We start from the raw sequence: 22,447 nt of genomic DNA on the forward strand, positions 1-22,447 counted from the left end.
CGCTCCCGAATTGGTCCAGGCCCTCACACGGATCCCGCCTCCCGGAGATTGGCAGGACAGGAGACCGCGGGGCTAGGCTCTCCAGTTAGCGTCAGCGCCTGGGCGGGTCCCGGACGCCTTGGGCGGGCCGGGTAAGGTCCAGCCGTATCCGCCTCCTTCATGTCCCGCTGTGGGAGGGGCTCTGGAGCGCCGGGACTGTGAGATGGCCAATGACGGTCTGACCCGTTGGGCCGGGCCAGGTCGTGGACAACGTCGACTGTTTGTTTAAGAAGCGTGGACTCTTGTCCTGAGTGCACCGATGCTTTCAGCCTGCGGGACAGTGGTGCGATTTGCATTAGAGGTAATATTCTAGGGCGGCTGCTGCAGGGTGGGAGAGGAAATGCGCGTGGAGACTGGGCGCGTGCAATGGTGGGAAAGGTGTGTGGCAGGGGTGCGGGGAGTGGGGGTGAAGAGAAGAGGACCCATCGTAGAGTGTTTAGGAGATGGAAGGTGAAGGTCTCTGCCCCCGATTGTGGATGTTCAGAAGGAGAAAGCATCATGACTCCCAGCCTTGGCTACCTGGCAGCTTACCTGAGATGGAGAAGAGATAGGGTGAGTTCAGTTCTGGGCATATTTAGTTGGAGGTGCCTGAAGGGCCTTTAGTGCAGGTGTCCAGGAGTCAATGCAATGCGCTGACATCTGCGAGAGGCCCGGCTTTATTAGAGATATGGGAGTTCTCTGCTTCCAGCTGCCCTGGAGCTGCGGGGAGTGAGCCAGGGTTGCATCTTCACAGCGTGAATGGCAAGGACAGCCTCGGTTTCCCCTCTTCTGCGCTATCAACGACTAAATATTTGAAAAGGTTAATACTGAGGTCTATTTCTTATCTTTCTTTTTTATGTACTTATTGTTTCCTTTAAACTTTCGATATAAATGTTTGGAAGAGTAGTGTAAACAAATTGACAACTTGAAAGACCTTTTTGGAAGATGTGAAGGGCAGCCAGGCTGTGAAGAAGACCTGGATGGGGAATTAGGGAGCTCAAGATCTAAACCCAGTTTCACTCATTATTCTTTGAGCTTCAGTTTACTCCAAGGTGAAATGGGATACATCATAAATGTTCCTGGCGGGGTCCGGTGGCTCACGCCTGTAATCCCAGCACTTTGGGAGGCCGAGGCAGGAGATCACTTGAACCTAGGAGTTCGAGACCAGCCTGAGCAGCATGGCGAGACTCCGTCTCTACTAAAAATTCAAAAATTAGCCGGGCATGGTGGCGCGGGGCTGTAATCCCAGCTACTTGCGGGGGCTGAGGTGGGAGGATCGCTTCAACCCGGGAGGCAGAGGCAGCAGTGAACCGTGATCGCGCCACTGCACTCCAGCCTGGGCTGCAGAGCAAGATCCTGTCTCAAAAAGTAATAAAAATAAACAAACAAACAAATAAATGTTCCCTATGCCCTTGTGAAGAGAGAGGGAAGTAATGCATGTGAATACTCTTAGGACCCATAAAAGACTAGTAAATTAATCTCATTAAAAAATTAAGCACATCAAAATTTCATAAAAAGTTAGATAATATGAGAAAAAAATCGGGACACACTTTAACACATAAGTTTTGTTATCGAACCAAGGGCTCATACAAATCATTAAGCAATTTTCAGACAACCCCACAGACAAAAAGAATGCATTAGACATGGAAAGATACTTTGTGGAAAAATTAATTGACATGGCTAACAAAGCTATAAAAAGATGCAGAACCTCACTCATTGTTAGGGAATTAAAAATTAAAGCAAGGAGAGGCTTTTTTTTAAAACCTATTGATGGACAAACATGAAGTTTGTTTATACCCTGTGTTGGTGAGGGTATGGAGAAATAGTTGTTACATAGTGGATGAGAGTATAAATGTATGCAACCTCCTGGGAACAGAATAACAACATATATTAAAATTTTACTCTACTTGTTCTTTGATCCAGTGACTCTTCCTGCACAAAGATGCATAAAATTAATCTTGCAACTGGAAGCAACCTATTTACCAGTATATTAACCAAAGTTATAGAACATCCACTTAGTGGAATATTATGTAGCCATCAAAATAACCTAGCCCAGATGGTGGAAAGTGGGGATGGAGTAGACCCCCTGCAGGACTATAGTAGCACTATTTTGCTCCTAGGAAATGGGAACGTCTGGATATACAAAATATTTGGAGAAGCAAACTGTCCCCGAGGCCTGTGACAAACTGGAAGTAGGAGATTGGTGAGGTCAGGGCAGCCTTCAAGCAGAACACTCATTTATTTTATCACCGGAGGCCGGCACAGGGCAGAGTGAGCAGATGATTGGAACAGAGGGAAGGTGAGAGCTGCCCACACAGTGTTTCCCAGGGGCCTGGGACAGAAATCTATTTTGTAGTCTGTCTGAGGCTGCAGTTTGGAGCTGAAGGGGATGGAGGAATGACTGAGCTCTGGAGATTCCACTGATCATAGCCCTTCCCACAAGGTCCTGAGAGGGCTCTGAGTCACCCAGTTGTCCACCAGACTTCATCAAAGCCCCAGGTGAATTTTTAATAGGTGTATATGGGAGCAGGTAGCCCGGTAGCTTCTAACTCAACACCACCACTAGACAGACTATAGAGGGGATGGGCCCAAGTGTCCACATGCTCCAATCTTACAAGGCCCTGAATAGAGTGGAGTATCTGCTTTCCACTTAGACACTGATGAAGAATTGCATGCATATTTACTAAGTTAGCTTGGGCAGGTGCTATGTGAATCTACAAACGTAAGCACGTCTGTATGTTTATTGCTTACTCAGCAATAGCTAATCGTTACTCAGCACTTACTTCTTGCTAGCCACTATCCTAAGCACTTTACCTGTATTGGGCCATTTAACTTAACAATACCGCAGCACCATGAGATAGAGACTACTACTCCCATTTTGCAAGTTAAGAAAGTGAAGATCATGTAGGGTATCCAAGGCCACATAGCTGGGAAGTGGCAGAGCTGTGGCAAACATACGATTTCTATTTCCAAAGGCCACATGTTTACTCATATGCTTTGCTGTCTACTACATCCTATGAGCATATGTAGTGTTAAGTGTGAAACGTGCAAAGATAAAAGAAAACAACAACCTGCAAACCCTAAAAAGGAGGAAAACACACACACAGAGTAGCTGGAAAATACTACCTTAGGCTAGGGAAGTTAGTCTTTTAGAGATGTGCAGAAAACTTTGCTCTAAGTTTCCTGGCACTCATGAATTCTGAGACAAAAGTAGTGACTAAAGGAAGCATTCTGAGGTTACCAAGATATTTACTGAACTACTCTTATCAAAAGGAATTCACTCTTTAATGGATATAACAGTCTGATCTTTGAGACTTGAGAGGAGTTTGTTATGTAGGTGTTTTAGGAGAGATTTTAATAATGCTGTGGATCATGTCCTCAGTAATAGTTTGACCAAAGGCAGAAATGTACACCCCCATGGACTGTTACTAAAATACAAAGCAATGTGGTGAAACCACAGTTATGCAAAGGCATTTTTGACAGAGTGCGTTTTTAGCTTTCTGTTGCTGCAACTTAGACAAGGGCTAGAGTTCGGGGAAGGGAAAGGGATAACTGACTAGCATGTGGTGCTTTTGTCAGGAGCTTTATGAGCTCCTTTTCACAGCGATGATGGTTGATGTCCACAGAAAAATGAACAAAGGTGTTGAACAGGCAATCGGTTCACAGAAGAGGAAATGCAAATGGCCAGTTGACTTAGGGAGAGATGATAACAATAAGAAATACAAATTAATTAAAATAAGTTGGTATAATTTTTTCATCAGATTGGCAAAAATGATATAGTATGACAGTATCAGGCATTGGTGAGGCTATAAGAAAATGGCCCTCTCATGCTCTAGAGGAAGTGTGCACAGACGTCTGGACTCGTGAGGACTAATAAAGGAGCTGCTAGTGAAGATGAACATGCTCATCTCTTATGAGCTAGGGATTTGTCTTTTAGGAGGACCGATATTCACTTCTAAGTAAACACTGGCACATGTGTGTGCCAAAAAGATACATCAAGACAGACATATAAAAGATGTTTAGTGCAACATTATTTTCAGCAGCAAAGAAGTAGAAATGATTACAATGTCCATCAGTAAAAAAAAGGATCAATATTATGTAGTTTATTCATGTGATGAAATACTTTGCTACAGTTATGAGTTTGATCTATTTTTTGCTAGAGCTAAAAATATAAGTATGTGCATTAATACATGCAGTATAATACTCTTTACTTAAGATGTGCTTACACATTGTTTATGGATGCTTATACGTATATACTCACACATACAACATATAAAACTATAAACAATTGACCAATGGGTGTACTCCAAACTCTTGCTAGTGTGAAGGGAATGAGACTTTGTGTAGGGATTAGAGTAGGCTTTGACCGTATCTGTAATATTTTCTTTATTATTAATAGTAACAAAATGGCTTAATGGAAATAAAATAAAATTCCAATTTTGGCAGTTGTTGACTCTCACAGTAGGAATATTGGTGCTTGTCACAGTAGACTTTGCACTATTCTATGTCTTTTAAATTTATTTAAATTAAAGACCTAACCCAACAGTAAGTGCCAGAGTGCATGTGAGCTGTGTTGTGAATTGGAAAGTGATACTCATACTTTCAACCCTGCATGTGTTTGGGCACTCTCAAATTTTCTTAGGAATGTCTCAGGACCTGCTTGCCCTTAAGTCCTAAAGAAGCACCTCCCCACTCCCACACAGACAGTGGTGCTCCCACAGGTGTCTGGAGCAAAGGTCAGCCTTTTCCAAAATATGTTTTAATGTCCCAGGGAGCTTGAGGCCACAGTCCCAGACCAAGCACCAGGAAGAGAGGACCATGATCATGAACCTCCCATGAGCACCTCTATCTCAAAAGCACATTTCCATGGCATTGTAGAACATTGAGTCTTAAGCAGACCCATTTCATGGCATTGTAGAACATTGAATCTTAAGCAGACTGCAACCTCTTGGATTTGTCATGGCAAGATATTTGAAAATATGTCTACTCCTCTTCCTAAATTTCAGGAGAGGTGTTAATCTGTGTGTACATTTAAAATGGTGGTATTTATACGGACTTTTCTTTCAGTTTGGAATTGGTAATGAATCTTAGAATATAACCCTGTGACCAGGTCATTTGTGATTCATTCATTAGGACAATTCTTTCATTTATTTGTTCACCCATTCATATTCAACAGATATTTATTATCTATGGTCGGCCTCCAAGATTGCTGCTCCCTAGTATACATGCCCTATATAATCTTCCCTTGAGTATGCTGGCACTTGTGTATAGGATGAGATTTTACTGCCAGATATAGTAAAAGTGAAGTGATTTTGAAGATGTAATGAGATCTCCACTCAGTCAACTCTGAGTTAATCAAAAGAGAGTGTCTGGGTGGGCCTGACCTAATCAGGTGAGCCCTTTTAAAAAGTGGGTTCAGGCCTTCCCTGGAAGGAAAGAGATTCAAAGCTGAAGAAACACTCTCTGGCTTTGAAGAGGCAAACAGCCATGTTGTGGAGAGGGCCTTGTGGCAGGGAATTGCGGGCAGCCTCTAGGAGTGGAGGGCCTCAGTCCTAGGACCTCAAAGAAATGAATTCTGCCAACAATCACCTGAGCTTGGAAGAGGACCTTGAACCTCAAATGAGATGCCAGCTCTGGCAGACACCTGGATTATAGCCTGATGAGACCCTGAGCTCAGGATCCACCTAAGCTGGGCCTGGACTCCTGATGCATGGAAACTAAGATGATAAGTCTGCATTCTTTTAAGCCTACTAAATTTGTTATGCAGTAATAGAAAATGAATACAATATATAAGTGTCAGTGACTGAAGATGCAGAATGACTACAACACCATTCTTGCTCCAAAGACACAATCTGGTGGAGGAGACAAATGTTTAAAAGACACAATTTAGAGTGAAAAGAGTTATGAAAATTTGAATCAGGGTGTGCTCCTGGTTAACCATGGCAGATTGAACACACTGCTGCCCAAACCCTGCAGAATGCCCGTAGAAGGATCCAAGGACATCAGCCCATAAAGGTGAAGATAATGTGAAGGGGAGAGGGGGCAGGGGGCGTTGGGGGGTGGGGGGAACAGTGCTGTTCTTCCCTCTGGGCTCATTGGCTGGATGGTGTAAACCTGGCATTTTCTGTGGCTGTGATTTCCTTCTCCATTGACTACATGGACGAAGCCTGTTGCCAGTAGGAGAAAATGAGGTCGACAAACATAGAAATAGAGCAGAGAGGTGAAAAGAGATTCCTGAGGGTGCTTTAATGCCCTGGCTCCAGTTGGGCCTGAGGCTAGCTTGATTCCCATCCTTCCCAGTTAAGCAAACCAGCAAACCTTAGGGATAAATCATGGATTACTTCCAATCTAAGCGTCCTGACTCATTAATACAGATATACTGCCCAGTTAGCAGAGTAAAATAAGTTCTCAATAAATGTTAGTTCCTCTTGTCATTGCTAAACTGATTATTCATACAAACTGAGCATTGTGATATCTTTAAGTGTGGCCATCTGATTTGGGGTGCTTATTAGAGAAGATGACTTTTGTCTGTTGAAAGACAGCATTGCAAAACAAACAGTTCACTCGTATCATTCCGATATCTCAGGTGAGGCTTCAGCAGGCAGGATGAGATATCTCTGGCTTGCTTATGATTTGTGGTCAACCCAAAAGGAGGCAAAGCACTGAGTTCCATTGAAATGATGGCCTGATGTGCTTCTGGATGCAAAGAGCCCCACGGAAACAATCTGCTCATGTGTGGTAGTGTTACAGTAGGTAGCCAGTTAGACATGAGCAGACAGTGGGGGCTCCTGCCAACGAAATGTTGTGGGACAATCAAAGATGGGAGACACTGAACAGAGTGAGTTCAGGAAAGGTCTTTATTAAAAGGTGATCACCTGGCTCAGTAGGACTAGCGTCCAGGAAAGTCTGAGCTCTGGACAAAGAAAGCAGCCACCTTTTAAGCAGTCGGTGGCCGGGAGTACGTGAGGCAGGAAGCGTACTTACAGAAGCAAGAGCAAAGGCAGTTGTTCAGTCTTTTACATTTATCTATACTACATGTTCCACATCCCTGGGAAACCATGTTTCTGCATCAACCTTGTAACTTTGCAGCTGCGCTAGGGTGGTGAAGCAGGAACTCGCTGAGCCTCAAGGAATGTGAAACTAGCAAGTACAGATAAGGCTCGCTGAGCACAGAAGGAAAAACAGGCAGTTAGTGTTCTTCTTTAACTTTGACTATGGGGGAGCTACACTACACTTAGCTTTTGAAGGAAAAAGTAAAAATTTTTGGTTGTCTTTGATTATACTTGTAAAATTCATGAATTCCTTCTTCAACACAACCCCCAGGAATGTCAGGCGACCATCAGGTGATGGTCAGGTGGCTGTTGATTGTCTCTCTCAAATAATAATTGGTCACAGCTGGCACCAGGGAAAGACAGTCTCCCAATAGATAGAAAAAACCTGAAACTGGTGATCGGCAGCTTCCCCATAAAATGTCAGGAGTTGGGCGAGTGGGCTCAAACATGCGCACTAAGAGACAAAATGGAGCATTCCGCTGGTAAGGGAAGAACCTCGAGTGAGCGCGTGCAGAACGCCAGTAAACACACTGCGCATGCTCCCCTCCCCAGCGCTAGCAGGCCACTACTGCGCATGCGGACAGCCCACCCCAAGGCAAGAAAGGGAAGAATCGTGGGGAGAAGCAACGCAAGACCCCGGAAGCATGCCAACGTGTAAAACCCCAAGTCAAAGGTCAAATAGTGCACTCGATCTCTCAAGTCGCCTGCTTGGCCCTCTACTAAGTATGTTTTACGTTCTTTCATTCCTGCTTTAAAGCTTTTCAGTAAACTTTAATGCCTGCTCTAAAACTTGCCTCAGTCTCTCCTTCTGTCTTGAGCCCCTCTGCCAAATTCTTTCTTCCGAGGAGGCAAGTATTGAGATTGCTGCAGACCCGTGATGATTCACTGCTGGTGACATACTTTGGTGCCACCTAACTCGGATAAATTTGGCTAACAGTAGCTGTAGAATAGGTATCTGTAGCCCTGTCAGCCTCAGGGCCTCAGCTAGCAGCCGCTGACCATGCCCCTCAGGTCTCTAACACACGTGTTCACCTCTTTTTCCAGAAAGGGAGATGCCATGTGCTGGCCCAGCACTCCAACAGGGGCCTGACCTCTAGGAACGGGACACTGGAGGAAGCCTAGACATTTGAACAAATCAAGTCATCCAGATCCACGGTCAGCTCCTGCCCCGACTTGGCCTTCCTCCTGCTGGGCTGGCCCACGGACCTCGGGAACCTGCCCTGGCTGTGGGTGACCTGCAGGTACTGGTCAGCGCTGCTGTTCTGCTGGTCACTGCTGGATGCTGCCGACACGGAGTCAGATTCCGTGAGGGATGGCTCGAACCTGGGCTTCCCTCTGGGCTTCAGAGGGGGCTGTGGGTATTGGAAATTCCGGGATCGTGGCTTTTTGGGCACATAGGCTGGCCTCTCAAGGTGACCCTCAAAATCTTCATTCCACGACTTGTAGTGCACCCTCCCCTGGTGCTCGGGATCCAGGGTCTGACTTTCAGACCTCTCCCCAATATAAAAATGAGGAGCCCGACGGAGGTCTATCAGGGAGCGTGGGGGAAGACACCGTTTGATCCAATCTCTCCTTGGCGTCTCCTCCTCTTCTTCACTCAGCTGTGGGGAGGGAGGCTGGCGGGGGACCCGGGATGCATATTGTCGCACGTTCCTGGGGTACAGCTCCACAATGTCACCTGAAGCATCTATCTTGAAATGTCTTTCTGGCCAGACATTTAGATGTTTTTTCTTGTAAGAGTCACGTTCATTAATGACATAGTATCTGGGGGCATGGGACCTGGGACCCTGTGCCAGCAAAGTCGAGGCCTGTGGTCCACGGTGAGGAGGGTTGATTTGCTGAAAGTCTTTTCGGAAAAGAGGTTCTGAGTGTACATCTTCGATGTGCGTTGTAAATGTCATAGGTGTGCGTGATCTGTTCCTGTGAAGGTCACTGGTGCTTGCACACAGACCATGCAGATACCTGTAAGACAGGGGCGGTTAAGTAGCTGTGGCCTTGGTGGTCTCAGAGCCCCACACCTGAGGACTGTGAGCTGTGAGCAGTTCTCTGAGCATTTTCACTGAGGCTGGTTCCAACTGGTTAATGGGTGCGGATTGTGTGCACAGAGACATTTGGGGGAGAGGGCTAAACAGTTTTCTTTACTCCTGGAATTTTCAGAACCTAAATCAGTGATGTACACGTGAGTCTCCATGAAGACTGCAGAGCGGGGGGTGTTGTGCTAGTGTATTTCATCACAGAGCCCTCTTTGTGTTAAGAGGCACATAGTGGGACTAGTGTCTGTGAAGCACATGTTAGGAACACAGTTTCTCATCCTTTCTGCTAAGCAGCTGTCTGACTTCTCAAGCACTTCTCTGAGTTTCCACTGGTGGGTAGAGGGGAGTTGTACATATTAAACCGTTCTTCCCTGGCCAGGTACGGTGGTTCACATTTGTAATCCCAGCACTTTGGGAGGCCAAGGCAGGTGGATCACTTAAGGTCAGGAGTTTGAGACCAGCCTGGCCAACATGGTGAAACCCGGTCTCTATTGAAAATACAAAAAAATAGCCGGGTGTGGTGGCAGGTGCCTGTAATCCCAGCTACTCGGGAGGCTGAGGCAGGAGAATTGCTTGAACCTGGGAGGTGGAGGTTGCAGTGGGCCGAGATTGCACCACTGCACTCCAGCCTGGGTGACAAGAGCAAAACTCTAGTCTCAAAAAAAAAAAAAAAAAAAAAAGTTCTTCCTGATAAAGACTTGAATCTGTATGGTGGCTGTAGTTTGACCCCTAGTGGCCTCTCAAGGAGTGTTTGAACCCTTTCTCCTTGTCAAGACTCCACAGAGACAGGCAGACAACTCCTTATATAACAAGACTTCAAGTTCTTTGCTAACTTAGTCATTATCTTTAAAAAAGAGAGCCCCTGTATTTTATCTATATTGCTTTCGCTGTGCTACATTCAGATCAAATATAATTCTCCATATGAGTTTGGGCCACCGCAGGTCTATCCCCTTCATCTTTCCAGGGGTCCTACCTCCATTAAAGTAGGAAGGGATCTACTGCTTTCTTTGGCCCCATGTAATGCATAAATGGTCTTGCCAATAACTTGACCAGACTAGAGCTAAAATATGGAAGATCTTGCCAATAATATGGCCACTGTGGAACTAAAAAATAAACAGTTATTTTCTTAGCCTAGACAAATGTTTATCCTAGGTTGGCTGGAAGGTTTGCTTACAAGTTAAATGGCAGATAACCTAGGAGGAAGAATTTGTCCTGTTTGATAAACTTTGACACCCCCACCCCGCCTCCATTTCTTTTTAGTACCAGCTGTCATAGTCTCCTGACCCGTGCCTTCTGGGAGAATTAGAATTTAATGGCCTTGGCCTCCTGAAGCTGCTGAGGCCTTCAAATCTCTCACATTCCAGGTTTTAATCTGTGCTGCAGTGGAGCCTCACCTGTTAGTTTCATGCTCTAGCCTGGATTTGGAGACCCCAGGGAGAGGTGAGCTAGGAGCTCTGTCCCCTGGCCTGGGGCTCTGGGGCATGGACTGTGCGACTGTCTCTATCCTGGCACTCTTGCTGCTCCCTGAGTCAAAATGGGCCACGTTGCCGTTGTTTTGGGGTGTGCCCGAGTGCGCTGAGGACAGCTGGCTGGTAAGATCACTGTCGTTTGGAAGCTTCTTGGTGCTTTCTTCCTGGGTCTGGATTCGGGCTGCAGGGAGAGGGAGGTGTTGTGAGAAGACAAGTGTCACTGAGCAGGTGACAACTTCAGATGAGTTGAGTTGCAAGAGTTTTATGACATCCAAGAGTTGGTCCGCAAACAATTGAGTGCACTTACAAATACACCTAACCAGTGGGCAACAAACATTCTGTAATTCAAATGATTTCATCCCTGCAAGTTGGAGCTGGGAGTGTAGGAGGAATCAAGTGAACACAAGGCTTTACAGTGCTCCATCTGATGCTCCCATGAGGCAAAGCAAGTACTTAACAGCTTTGGGCCTCCAGTTCCTTATCTATTCAATGGAGATAATAAAGCTTACACAACAATTATGATTCTTTGGAAACAGTTCACATGCATTCTGAAAAAAGATGTGGTCTCGAGCTGGAAAATGAACACTGGACAATGCTATTGTTATCCTGAAACAGTCTATGTGGATTCTGGCTTTTGAAGGTGACCTGAACTAAATTTAATTATGCTTAATTGGCAAATAAGCGATGACAATTACAGAGGCATTTTATGGCATGAGCCACAGTCACTTTCAGTAATCATTATCAATTGTAGGCTTCTCTCTGAAAAGCTGATGGAGCAAGCAAGCATAATCCTTAGGCCTTAGAGGTCTTGCTCAGGCATTTTTCTGGAGAGGAATATTTCCCTTCCAATTAGTGAAGTATTGCAACAGCTGTGAGAGCTAGCCCCTAAAGCCCTTCTGGGTCCCATTCTCATTCATGTAGGCTGTGCCATGTTAATGGTGCCCAGTGAGCCTTCTAGCTCACAGCACTCTGTTAGTGGTCCTGAGAAACAGATACATCTCCTTCGAGCTGCCGTTGCTCACTTTCTTCCCTTCAGGCCACAGCAGACTTCTACGCCACATGCTTCCATTCTCCCTGCTCTGCAGGGACAGGACAGAACCTAAGGAGGCTCAGGGAAGGGACCTGGGAGGGAACATTGCAAGGAAGAGATGGGCCATGGAGAGGAAGTATACAAAAGTGACCCAGACAAAGAGATTCTTTGGGCTTTCATCCACGTGAATGTGCTGCTTTTCCTCTCCTACTTCGATACTTCCTTCTGATTTTACACGTTTTGGGATTATTCATGGGCCTGGATATGATATAAAAATTAAAGATTTAAAACAACATTTATATCCCTAGATTTTATTTTATTGTGCATAGTTACTGGTGAAAAAACACAGGTTATCAGGAATTTGTATTGGTAGTATACCGCAAACTACTTTAAATGGCTGTATTTTTAAGTGCCCACTAACTGAGACAGCGGATCTCTGCATTTAAAACAAATATTAGGACAGGTGCAGTGGCTCACACCTAGAGCTAGCTCTAGGGGCTAGCTCTCCCTAGCACTTTGGGAGGCCAAGGTGGGTGGATCATGAGGTCAGGAGTTTGAGACCAGCCTGACCAACATGGTGAAAATATAAAAATTAGCCAGGTGTGATGGCATGCACCTGTAATCCCAGCTACTCAGGAGGCTGAGGCAGGAGAATCACTTGAACCCGGAAGGTGGAGGTTGCGGTGAGCCGAGATCACACCACTGCACTCCAGCCTGGGTTACAGAGCAAGACTCTGCCTCAAAACAAAACAAAAAAACAACAACAAAAATAAATGGAAATACTTACCTTCTACCATCTGAGCAACCTTTTTCTTATCCTCTGATCTTGCCTAAAATGCAAATGATATGCATGTTTGTTTTGGCTTTAGCAGGAAGCAGTAACAAATATTATTCCTGGGGGAAGAGAAAAAGATTTACATGCCATAGTTCTTACCTTGGACAATGACTGTACTACTATTGCCCCCTATGGACGGTATGCTCTGGGCTCGGGCCTGTTATTTGAGTGAATAAATGCAGATACCTGAGAGCTGAAGTTTTATGCCTAGCCAGTTTTATTTAGGGACAGCTAATTAACAGACCATGTTTAGATTCTGTCCATAATAGTTTGCCTGAATCACAAAGAAAAAAATACAGATCAACAACACTGGAGATGTATGTTTCCACCAAAATGGCCTTTGTAACTCCAAATGAATTTCCAATTAGAAGCTAATTTGTGTTTCTTTGCATGAATTGATGTTCATGGGAAGTTTTTTTTTTTTTCTGATAGAAGTGGAAGGAGTTTTTTTGCATGGGTGAGGTCAGTGAGGCATCTGGGGTGCCAAATTTAAGGAGGCACTTATTTTCAGGGCTGTGAAAGGACAGAATCAGCATTACGCTTACAGAGCCTCCTTAAATGTGGTGCTTTGGGAGCCTCACTGGCCTCATCCCAGTCCTGGGATCCTTCCTTGGGGTCTGGAGGACCCAGGGCACTAAGGGAACACCTGGGGTATGTGGAGGAGGAGAAATTGTGGGAGTTTTGGGAGCGTGTGTCTCCCTGGGACTGCTCTGAGAGATAGGGTTTGAGCCCCATGGAGAGAAGGTAATGACAGCCACATCTAAAGGATATGAAAGAGGTGAGGCTTTAGGGACAAACAGTGCTGCTGGGCTCAGATGCCCAAGTTGACAAGGATTGGGAAGGGGCCCTTTCTCTCCCCTGCCAATCTACCAGAGCTCACAAAAGTACCTGGCACACTGAGGGCTTGGTGTGGTCACAGGGTGGGCACTGAAAGGCTCGAGGCAGCAGCAAGTCCTCTTGAGGAGGAAGAAAAACAAGAGCAGGCTTCCTCCTAGCAAAGGGGAGCCATCCCTGGGTATTCTTAGAAATAACTCTTGGACATCTGGGGATTGGTGGCCTTGCACCATAGTGGGTGGCCAAGAGTCACAGAAACCTTGAAGATGTGACCTCACTTGTATTCCCACGCTGGCGGGATCTCAGTCATGTGGTTGACACATATTCATAATAGCAAAGTTCATGAAATACTTGCGTTTTGGATCTGCATTTTGAGCTGGTGGTTGCTGAGCTTTAGAGACCGTGCGATGCTCTGGAGATAATAGATGAGCATGCTAGGACAGAACAACACAGGACAATGAGTAGACTGCAACTCGCTTTTCTGCTTTTCAGACCACATTCCCTGCAGATAGTTGGCAGGAATGAGAGGCTCCCAGGCCAGATGCGGGCTATCCACTGACCCTCCACTAAGGACAAAATGTATCAGCAAATTCTCAAGCCAGTGAGCACTGGGAAGGGGCTGCTTTTGTTTTCTCTTCCTGGCTTTCCACAGCACCCTCGTTGACCTGGAATTCTGCACTGGTGATAGCAATAAGGAAGAACTGAAAATGGGGGAGAAATTTTGCAGTCTATCAAGCTATGAGTACAGGATCCACTCACTTTTATTTTTTTTTCCTTTAAATCAAAATAAGCCAAAGCTACTCAGCTGAGTTGTGAAATTCCTTTTCAGGATTAAGTTTCTAGAAAATGATAATGGCATTCAGCCCCATTCTAGTGATCACAGTAATTGACCAAATGGTGTTGATGGATCAATAACCACCTCAATGGCAATGGAGTGCTCCGTCACCGCCCCTCGCTGAGACCCAGTGGCTGTGTCTCCATGGCACAGTGCCTCATGTGACTCTGGTGTGTGACTCAGAGTCCCTGTTGAGATCATCAGGCTCTAAGCCTAAGTGATTTTTGAATGAACTAATAAATTTTATGTAATTATTGGAAAGCAGTGTTTTCTTGTTGGCCAAACACACAGAAGTCCCTCCAAAGCTGGCAGGTGTGGTACTCACAAAAGCAGGAGTACTGCGGGCAGGATGACCACGGGGCTACTGATGTGTCCAACCACGGAGCCAAACCACACGGGAAAGTCTTTCTCAATTGTTTCTGACACAATGTCATAAATTTTCTCTTGTCCACTGTGAGAAAGAAAAACATAACTCCAGATTTTATTGCTCTTGGCAGAAAGATGCTGCAAGACATCAGAAAATGGCTGGATGCCTGGAGGCCAATTCATAACGTTCCTCAAATGATTTCATATCTAATTAATATGGAGGATGGAAGATGGGGTCATTAATCACATTGCATGTATGTGTGTGTTCTAATCGTGTACACTAAGGTAGACTAAATATTCCATGTTGTATCAAAGCTGACTTGAATGCTGGATGAAGATACTAGAGGGTTTTGCTTGAATACAGCTGGATAATATAGGAAAAAAAGTGCTGTGCACTGTGGTTTAATAAAAGCTTTCTGTGTTTTGACCAGGTAGAATGTCCTCTAACACAGAACAATGCTGTTTCTCTTTTTCACTTTAAAAGGATTATGTTTTTTAACATGAGCACAGAGATGATTATACTAAGGGCAGCCTTCTATTAAGGAAAGAGCACTGGTCTTGGATTTAAAACATGTGGGTTTGCAATCTTTCTATCCTGTTTACCTGCTCTGTGAGCTTGGAGGAGAATTCAGTTCAATATGATTTAATTCCCTTACAGCTGTCAGTCGCTCCGGGCAGAGCTGGGAATGAAACTTACCTGAATGGCCCACAGTTTAGAGATGGCTTGTATCGGACAATAGCAAAAATGGTTGGCAGCATGCACAGAAACAGCATAAACAGGAGCATTGCCAAGTAGAAGTTGTTGGATCTGCAGATAAATCAGATGTCATGTGTTAAGTTCACTCCATAGCCAGTTGCCAGGGTTGCATATGCCCAAAGAGCTGCCACAGAAACGGTTGCCCTGACTCTTTGCAAACTAAAAATCCTCCTCTCAGGGTTACCTACAAATGGATCTGTCATAGGGTTACATGCAGCTTAGAAACCTAGAAATCAGCGTTCAAAGGAACTTCAGAGATCTCCCACCCAACCTGTTCATCTAATAAACATTTGCTGAGCACCTGTTCACCTCAAACCATGAGAGTGGTGAACTCACCCTGGCACCCAGGAGTTCCACACAGTAAACTCAATTTATGGAAAAATCTTAGAAGCATTGCCCATCCATCTGGGTCCTTACCTAATGGTTCCCTCTCCTATTCCCAGGCTTGAACTTGTCTCTTACGTCTCGGGATGGTTTGGCTCTTTTGTTTATGATTCCTGACTCTCTCACCTGGGTGCGATTTGCACTCAACCTCTTATCTACTCCGCATGTGGCTGCCCAGGGTATGTGTTCTACCTGATTAAGCCCTGGTCCCTGAGCCCTAAGCTAGTGTCAGGGGGTTTGGATGCCCAGAGCTCCCCTGAGGGCAGCTTAGATCTGTTTGGTGTTCAAGGCCTTGTACACAGTTCAGAAAAGAGAATGAGGGGTCAATCTAGTTTCTTTCAACTAGTACTCTCTGTTGGTCTGTTTCTCTGTCTCTCTCTGTCTCTGTCTCTCTCTCTCTCTCATGAAAAAGACTTGACTAAAAGAGAACAGAAGATTTCAGAGAGCACAGAATGTAGTAGGAGAGTGATAAGTTGTGAAACTTCTTTCTCTTTCTCTATCCACAGACACACATACATACATATAATAAATATACATACACATATATATACAACATATATAAATATATCAAAACATATCTCTGAATGTATTAATATATGTGTACTGTCATCAGATAAAATGCATTGTCAAGTAGGTCATGAGCAAAAGTTTGAAAGCCACTGATATAGACACACATAACCATATGTCAAAGTAAAATAACTGAATCAAAGTATTTAGAATGTGTTATGAATTCACCAAAATTGGTAAAATTAAAACAGATAAAAGAATAAGTGTTGGCGAGGTTATAAAACACTTGGAACTCTCATAATGCTGCTAGACATGTAAAATGGGGTGTTCATTTTAGAAAACTTTTTGGTGCTATTTGCTAAAGGTGAACATATGCATGCCCTGTGTCCCAGCAATTGCATTCCTAGGTATATATGCAACAAAGATACTTAGGATGTTCAAGGCAGCATTACTCATTATGGCTAACAGCTGGAAGCAACCTACATGCCCGTCAACAGGAGCCAGGATAAAGAAATTGGGGTATATTTTCTCAGTGAGTTGAATCTCACAAACACAATGTTGAGTGTAAGCAGTTGGGCACAAAGGAGCACATACTGTGTGTGTGTGTGTGTGATTACGTTTACATCAAGTAAAACCCAGGCAAGCCTAATTATGCCATTAGAAGTTGGCAGTGATTGGAATGACATACAAGTGGGCATGCTCTGGGTGCCATTTGTGTTTTGTTTTTTGATCTGAGTGCCTTGTGTTCAGTGTTTGAAAACTCATCAAGCTAAACATTTATGATTTGTGTCCTTTTTTTCTAAAGGATTATTAAACTTCGGCAAAACGTTTTAAAAGTGTCATGAGTTCAAGGGGAGTAATGATTCATTGAAAGAGTAAGACATTGGAAATGGCTCTTGGAGGAGACAAAATTGGAGGACAGGCAAGATTTTGACAGGAAGAGAGTTGGGGGGACCCTTTGCTAGAGGACCCCTGGGTAAGGCAGGCATGGATTTTATATATATGTATATATAGTTATCTGCATGATCAGATCTTATTCTTACTCACCTTGAGGCTCGAAATACTTGCTGGTGGGGCACATTGCAGGTCAGCACAGCCCAGCTCCTCAGGTACATGAGCCCAATGAGTTTGAGAACGTTGAACGCTGGGAGACATGGGGAGAAGAAGGCCCCCATCCTGGAACCATGAGGAAGGTCAGTTTGCATCTGTTCTCTTTCAGCCTATCTCCCAGGACTATGGAAGCCCCATGCAGGAACATGGTTCTGACACTTTGGGGGTTATACCCTAAGCTTAAAGAACTGGAAAAGCTCCTGAAGTCCCGAGACCACAACCCTCCACCTTCTAAAGATAAGACAAGTCACTGAAGGTGGGTATTGATCCTATTTTAAAATATTATATTTGCAAAGGACAACTGTTTGTCTCTCTTTTCACAGCTGAGCAAAGGAAAATCCTCTGGGAAGGAGGCAAATAATGGATAACTACTATTTGGGGCCAGCTCCTGGTTTTGCTTGTCTATGATGAGGACTGTGCTAATAAATTACTGCCTTTCAGGTTTAATCAACATATTTTGGGCACCTAGTTTTGCTGGATATGGCATTAAGCATCCTCACACATTTCAGTTTGTTTACTCTTCTGCAATAGTGAGAGGAGAGGTAAATATCCAGTTGATAGACAACAAGGGCAGATATGGGGAAACCAAAGACATGTTGCTAAGGCTGACTCTATATCATCCAAACCTGGGAGATTTGGGGAATGAAAGAACTGAGCCCACAGACAAGAACCAGATGATCCCAGGGAAGCTGGGACTTATGGTCACCCTGAAAAGAAATGTCAGCTAGGCGACAAAACCCATGTCTTCAGACTTAAGTCTAAATCAGTTTATATTGGATACGTATTCAATCTAATACTTGTGGAATTTGGATTTAGTGGTATGAAAATAAACATGGACATAAGAATATGTTTCCTAAGTGAAATGTTTCTAACAAGAAATGTTCAGTTATCATTATCTGTTGGATGTTAGGCAAGACACTAAGCTTCTCTGCACTTCAGTTTTCTCATCTTTAAAAAGGGGAAAATAATAGCAGTTACTTCATGGGTTTACTATAAGGATTAAATCAGTTACTACAGGTAGAAAAGTACTTGATATCTAGCACTATTAAATAAATGTCACCTATTATTTTTAATACTGTATTTGTAAAGATATTTTGCAAAATACAGTGGCTCTAAGAATTTGACAGGAGGCATATTACTTTGTACCTCTCAATTGCCATGTATTTTACTGAATGATTATGAAGAGAGTGTTTTCTGGATGTATGGAATGTCCCAAGTTCTTGTTTTTTGTTCGTTTGTTTGCTTGTGTTTTAACAAATAGCACTATTCTGGTCCAACAGGTAAAATCAGCTCCTCAGTGTCTCCAAGGACAGGATTGCCATGGGCTGGGAGGTGCCATGGGTGAACAGACTTCCCTACTTCCTGCCTCCCCAAGGGTGGGGAGCAGTCTAGGGGATGGCTGTACTCCTGGGCCCAGTGTCTAAGTGAAAATTAGGAGGAAATGGAGGGAGGGTGGCGAGCGAGGACAGACTGGCCAAGGTCCCCCGCAGCCACTCCTGAAGTCCTCACGAAGGAGAAGCAGCCTCTCCTTCCAGCCTTCCCCAAGTCCTCCCTAAGAGTGTATTCTACTGGTTTCTGTGCAGATTTTTTTCGGCTGCGACCAATAGTAGCTTAAACATGGATTATTTTCTTTTTAATTTCTTCCTGCAAAATTCTTAGGAAACCATTAATAAAAGTAATATACACGTGAAATAATAATCTTGGAAACATCCCTTCTTAATGCTTATGTAACTGTGTTATGGTCGTGTCCCATCTAGACTAAGTAAATTAAAATCTTAGCCCAGATGAGATGTAAGCAAAGGCAAGAAGAAACTTTGATACCTACCAAATCATTCCTTGGTTGTAGACTAAATGTAGCACATTCTCAGCTATTTTGAATTCTCCATATTCAGGCTACAAGAGAAAATAAACTTGTGCATTAAACAAGTTCCAAAGTTCTTTGCATGAACCAATTAATTACAGACACCTATATAGACTTCTTTGCTCTTATGAACACTTAGAGATCAGTGCTTGTGGGGCCATCCCAGCAAATGGTAAATGTTAAGAAAGGGGTGGGGCTGGGCATTGTAGCTTATGCCTGTAATCCCAGCACTTCGGGAGGCTGAGCAGGAGGATCACTTGAAGTCAGGAGTTCGAGGTCAGCCTGGGCAACATAGTGAGACCTCATCTCTACAAGAAATTTTTAAAACTAGCTGGGCATGGTGGCATGTGCCTATAGTCCCAGCTACTCTGGAGGCTGAGGCAGGAGGATTGCTTGAGCAAGACCCTGTCTCAAAAAACACAAAAAACAGACCAAAAAAAAAAAAAAAGGAAGTAGAAGCTCAGCTTTCTGCACCCATCTCTTCCCACTTGTATTCTCTTTCTGTGTGTCCCCCTCAACTATGCTGGACTGTTTCCCAGCCACAACATGAGAAAGGATGGATTTGGCCATATAAGCTTTCCCAACAGACACAGCATTTTACTTACAAACTTGCTTTCCAGATCCCAACACCAGTAGTCACTTAAGTACCGCACGAAAAGTCCTCGGAAGAAGTCTATGAGCAGAATGCTCGCCACGGTGAAGAGCATGTCAATGATGGAGAGCTTCAGCATCTCCTGAAACACAGGGCGTCCCTGGATGCCACCATGCCCCACCCTTCCCACGGTCACTCTTCCTTCAGGGTGCTCCTAATCTCTGTTCATTCCTGTGGGCCCCAGCCAGTGGGCCCCTCCAATGGCATCTTCATTTCTCATCTTTGTAAGTTGCAGTGGGCAGAGGACTGGGCTTCTGGTACATAATGGGTGTTCAATAAATATTAGGTAATTTGAATTCGAATTTTGATATCTGAGGCCAGCATCACATGAAACTAGGAAAGAATCTAAGGTCTGTGGTTCTGAGCTGCAGGAGACTCGAGGCCAATGACCCATTTCCATGGGATAATACCTTGGGGTTGAGGTTCTCTGTACAACATGGTTAAGGGTACAGATTTTGGAGCAGATTCCTGGGTTCAGGACTTCATTCTGCTCTTTACTATCTGTGTCCTTGGGCAAGTACTTGACCACTGTGCCTCAGTTTTCTCATCTGTGCCTATAAGGGTGACAATAATAGGACTCTTATGAGGACCAAGCATTTAGGACAGGACCCGGCATGTGGTCAATATTGGCTGAATCTTTGCACTGATTGTTTTTCTTTTTTAATTTTGAGGCTTGGAAAATCATAAACCTCACTGAACTTTTCTTTCTTTTTTCTATAAGATAGGGGCAGTGACAGCTCAGAGAGTTGCTGGGGTTAAGTGATGAGATGGATATGACAGAGCTTTGTAAGGGTAAAGAGAACCACCTGACCAACGTATGTCTCCCAGCACTGGTCTTGTGGACTCTGAGTGTAGAGGCTAGTCTTGTTGGCCTTTATAAGAGGCATGGTGTAAGCTGAAATGCTGGTCTCTTCCAAGGCCCATGTGTTGTTTCTCCTGAGCCCCATTCCAGGCCGAGATGTGGACCATTTCTCTTCTTCAGGGGCTGTCCTGGTTGCAAAGAAGGTGGTGGAATCTATCCAATGACTTGTGTTATTTTTGGTAGCCATTTCCTGGGGGGGGAGAGAGAGAGAGAGAGAGAGGGAAGGAGGGGAGAAAGGAAAATGGCGGTCCACATATTTGTAAATGAGAATCCATCATGGACCCCAAGGGTGTCATTGCATTGCTTGGGAGTAATCATTCATCCTCTTTCTCTTTCTAGACCACCACTTGACTAGAGTTGGCCCCAATAAGGGAACACAGAGGTGTAATGGATAATATTTATTCATCCCTAGTAAGGGTCAGAAACTGTTTTAGGTAACACATGTTAGCTCTACTTATCCTCACAAGAACTTTAGATAACAATTATTACCTCATGTTCAGATGAGGAGATTGAAACTCAGTGAGTTGAAACCTAATGCTCAAGGTCACGCTGCTAGTAAGTGTCAGGTAAAGACCCAGGTCTATGTAACCTCAAAGCCCCAATGCAGAAAAATGACTCTCTGTGGCCTCGTCTGCCTATAGGCCTTGAAATTTGATGTTAGTGTGATATGCCTTGGGCAAACAACCCTAAAAGAGCACCCCCTGTCTTCCTCCCTTTCCTCCACCATTCAGGATATCCTTATAGGTGGGGCAGGTTGAAAGTGGACATCAGGCAGGGCATGATGCCTCACACTTGTAATCCCGGCATTTTGGGAGGTCGAGGCAGGGGAATCGCTTGAGCCCAAGAGTTTGAGACCAGCCTGAGCAACATGGTGAAACCCCATCTCTATTTAAAAAAATACAAAAAAAAAAATAGCCAGATGCAGCGGTGGCACGCAGCTCTAGTCCCAGCTACTCTGGAGGCTGAGATGGGAGTATCACTTGAGCCTAGGGAGGTTGAGGCTGCAGTGAGCAGTGATTGTGCCACTGCACTCCAGCCTGGGCAACAAAGCGAGACCCTGTCTCAAAAAAGAAAAAAAAAAAGGTGGACACCAAAGCTACTCTAGGTTGGGAGCAAATACTCCTGCTGGGCTGGGATAGTAAGTCCACTCTGAACTGTTCCCCATGAAATGATTATTCTGTCCTGACTTTCTGAGTGAGTCCCATGGCCTGCTGCTCTTCCTGTGATCGTTTGCAATAGCGTTGATAGCCTTTTCCTGATGGGATTCAAAGAAATGGGGTAGTATGATACAAAGAGTCAAAAATTCTGGAGTTCTCATCCCAGCACCATCACTTACTAGTCATGCACTGTGGCCTGAGTTTCTTTATCTGGGAAACGGGGATAATTTTTCTCTCCTTACCTTGAGAAAACTCCAGCAAAGTCAAGTTTTGCACATGATTATGGAGTACAAGTATAAGCAGTGATCCTGTCCACGATGATGACCCTGGTGTTGGGAGGAGGTAGCAGGGAGGGCAGAGGTGGGGCAGGCAACTATCTGGGATGGGCACTCACCTCAATGCTCATGCTGTTAACTTTGTCCAGGAGAGCAATGATCAGGCTGTAGAGATTTCCCAGATACAGCACAAGGACCCTGAAAGCCACAAGCCCACCTTGAGAAACAAGACCATGGCACAGAAGTCCATGGTTCTAGAGCCCCCACATGGTTCTAAAGACTGTCATGGATATATTAAGGCAGTGGCTGCCACACTTGGTTTCCTCTAGAATCACCTTGAGGGCATTTTTAAAAAGACAGAATTCCAGAATCCACCCTTAGTAGGTCTGGAAGGGGTCTGGAAATTGTTT

General features: G+C 44.6%; 1 protein-coding gene and 1 long non-coding RNA gene across 5 annotated transcripts in view; one reads left to right on the plus strand and one right to left on the minus strand.

Moving 5' to 3' along the window:
- The first annotated feature begins 111 nt into the window (after nt 1-111).
- The window catches only part of LOC109023531 (uncharacterized), a 98,535-nt gene continuing 76,199 nt past the window's right edge, over nt 112-22,447 (plus strand). For 2 of the 4 annotated variants that reach the window (XR_008671597.2, XR_010131056.1), the window contains exons 1-3: nt 128-340; nt 8,115-8,311; nt 17,340-17,486. This is a non-coding gene — a long non-coding RNA (uncharacterized lncRNA). Of the gene's footprint in view, nt 341-8,114; nt 8,312-17,339; nt 17,487-22,447 lie in introns of all 4 variants that reach the window. The other 2 variants (XR_002002964.3, XR_010131057.1) reach the window with 2 other exon arrangements.
- Nucleotides 8,189-22,447, minus strand: part of TMC3 (transmembrane channel like 3) — a 40,653-nt gene continuing 26,394 nt past the window's right edge. Inside the window, exons 12-22 of the mRNA XM_019011342.4 lie at nt 22,157-22,235; nt 20,550-20,795; nt 19,697-19,825; nt 19,056-19,123; nt 17,168-17,296; nt 15,170-15,280; nt 14,432-14,557; nt 13,627-13,705; nt 12,390-12,432; nt 10,498-10,753; nt 8,189-9,032 (exon numbers count right to left, since the gene is read on the minus strand). Coding sequence (XP_018866887.4) covers nt 8,189-9,032; nt 10,498-10,753; nt 12,390-12,432; nt 13,627-13,705; nt 14,432-14,557; nt 15,170-15,280; nt 17,168-17,296; nt 19,056-19,123; nt 19,697-19,825; nt 20,550-20,795; nt 22,157-22,235 — 2,110 coding nt within the window. The remainder of the gene's footprint in view (nt 9,033-10,497; nt 10,754-12,389; nt 12,433-13,626; nt 13,706-14,431; nt 14,558-15,169; nt 15,281-17,167; nt 17,297-19,055; nt 19,124-19,696; nt 19,826-20,549; nt 20,796-22,156; nt 22,236-22,447) is intronic.

This window comes from Gorilla gorilla, chromosome 16, assembly GCF_029281585.2.
Source record: "Gorilla gorilla gorilla isolate KB3781 chromosome 16, NHGRI_mGorGor1-v2.1_pri, whole genome shotgun sequence".
In the NCBI taxonomy this organism is placed as follows: domain Eukaryota; kingdom Metazoa; phylum Chordata; class Mammalia; order Primates; family Hominidae; genus Gorilla; species Gorilla gorilla.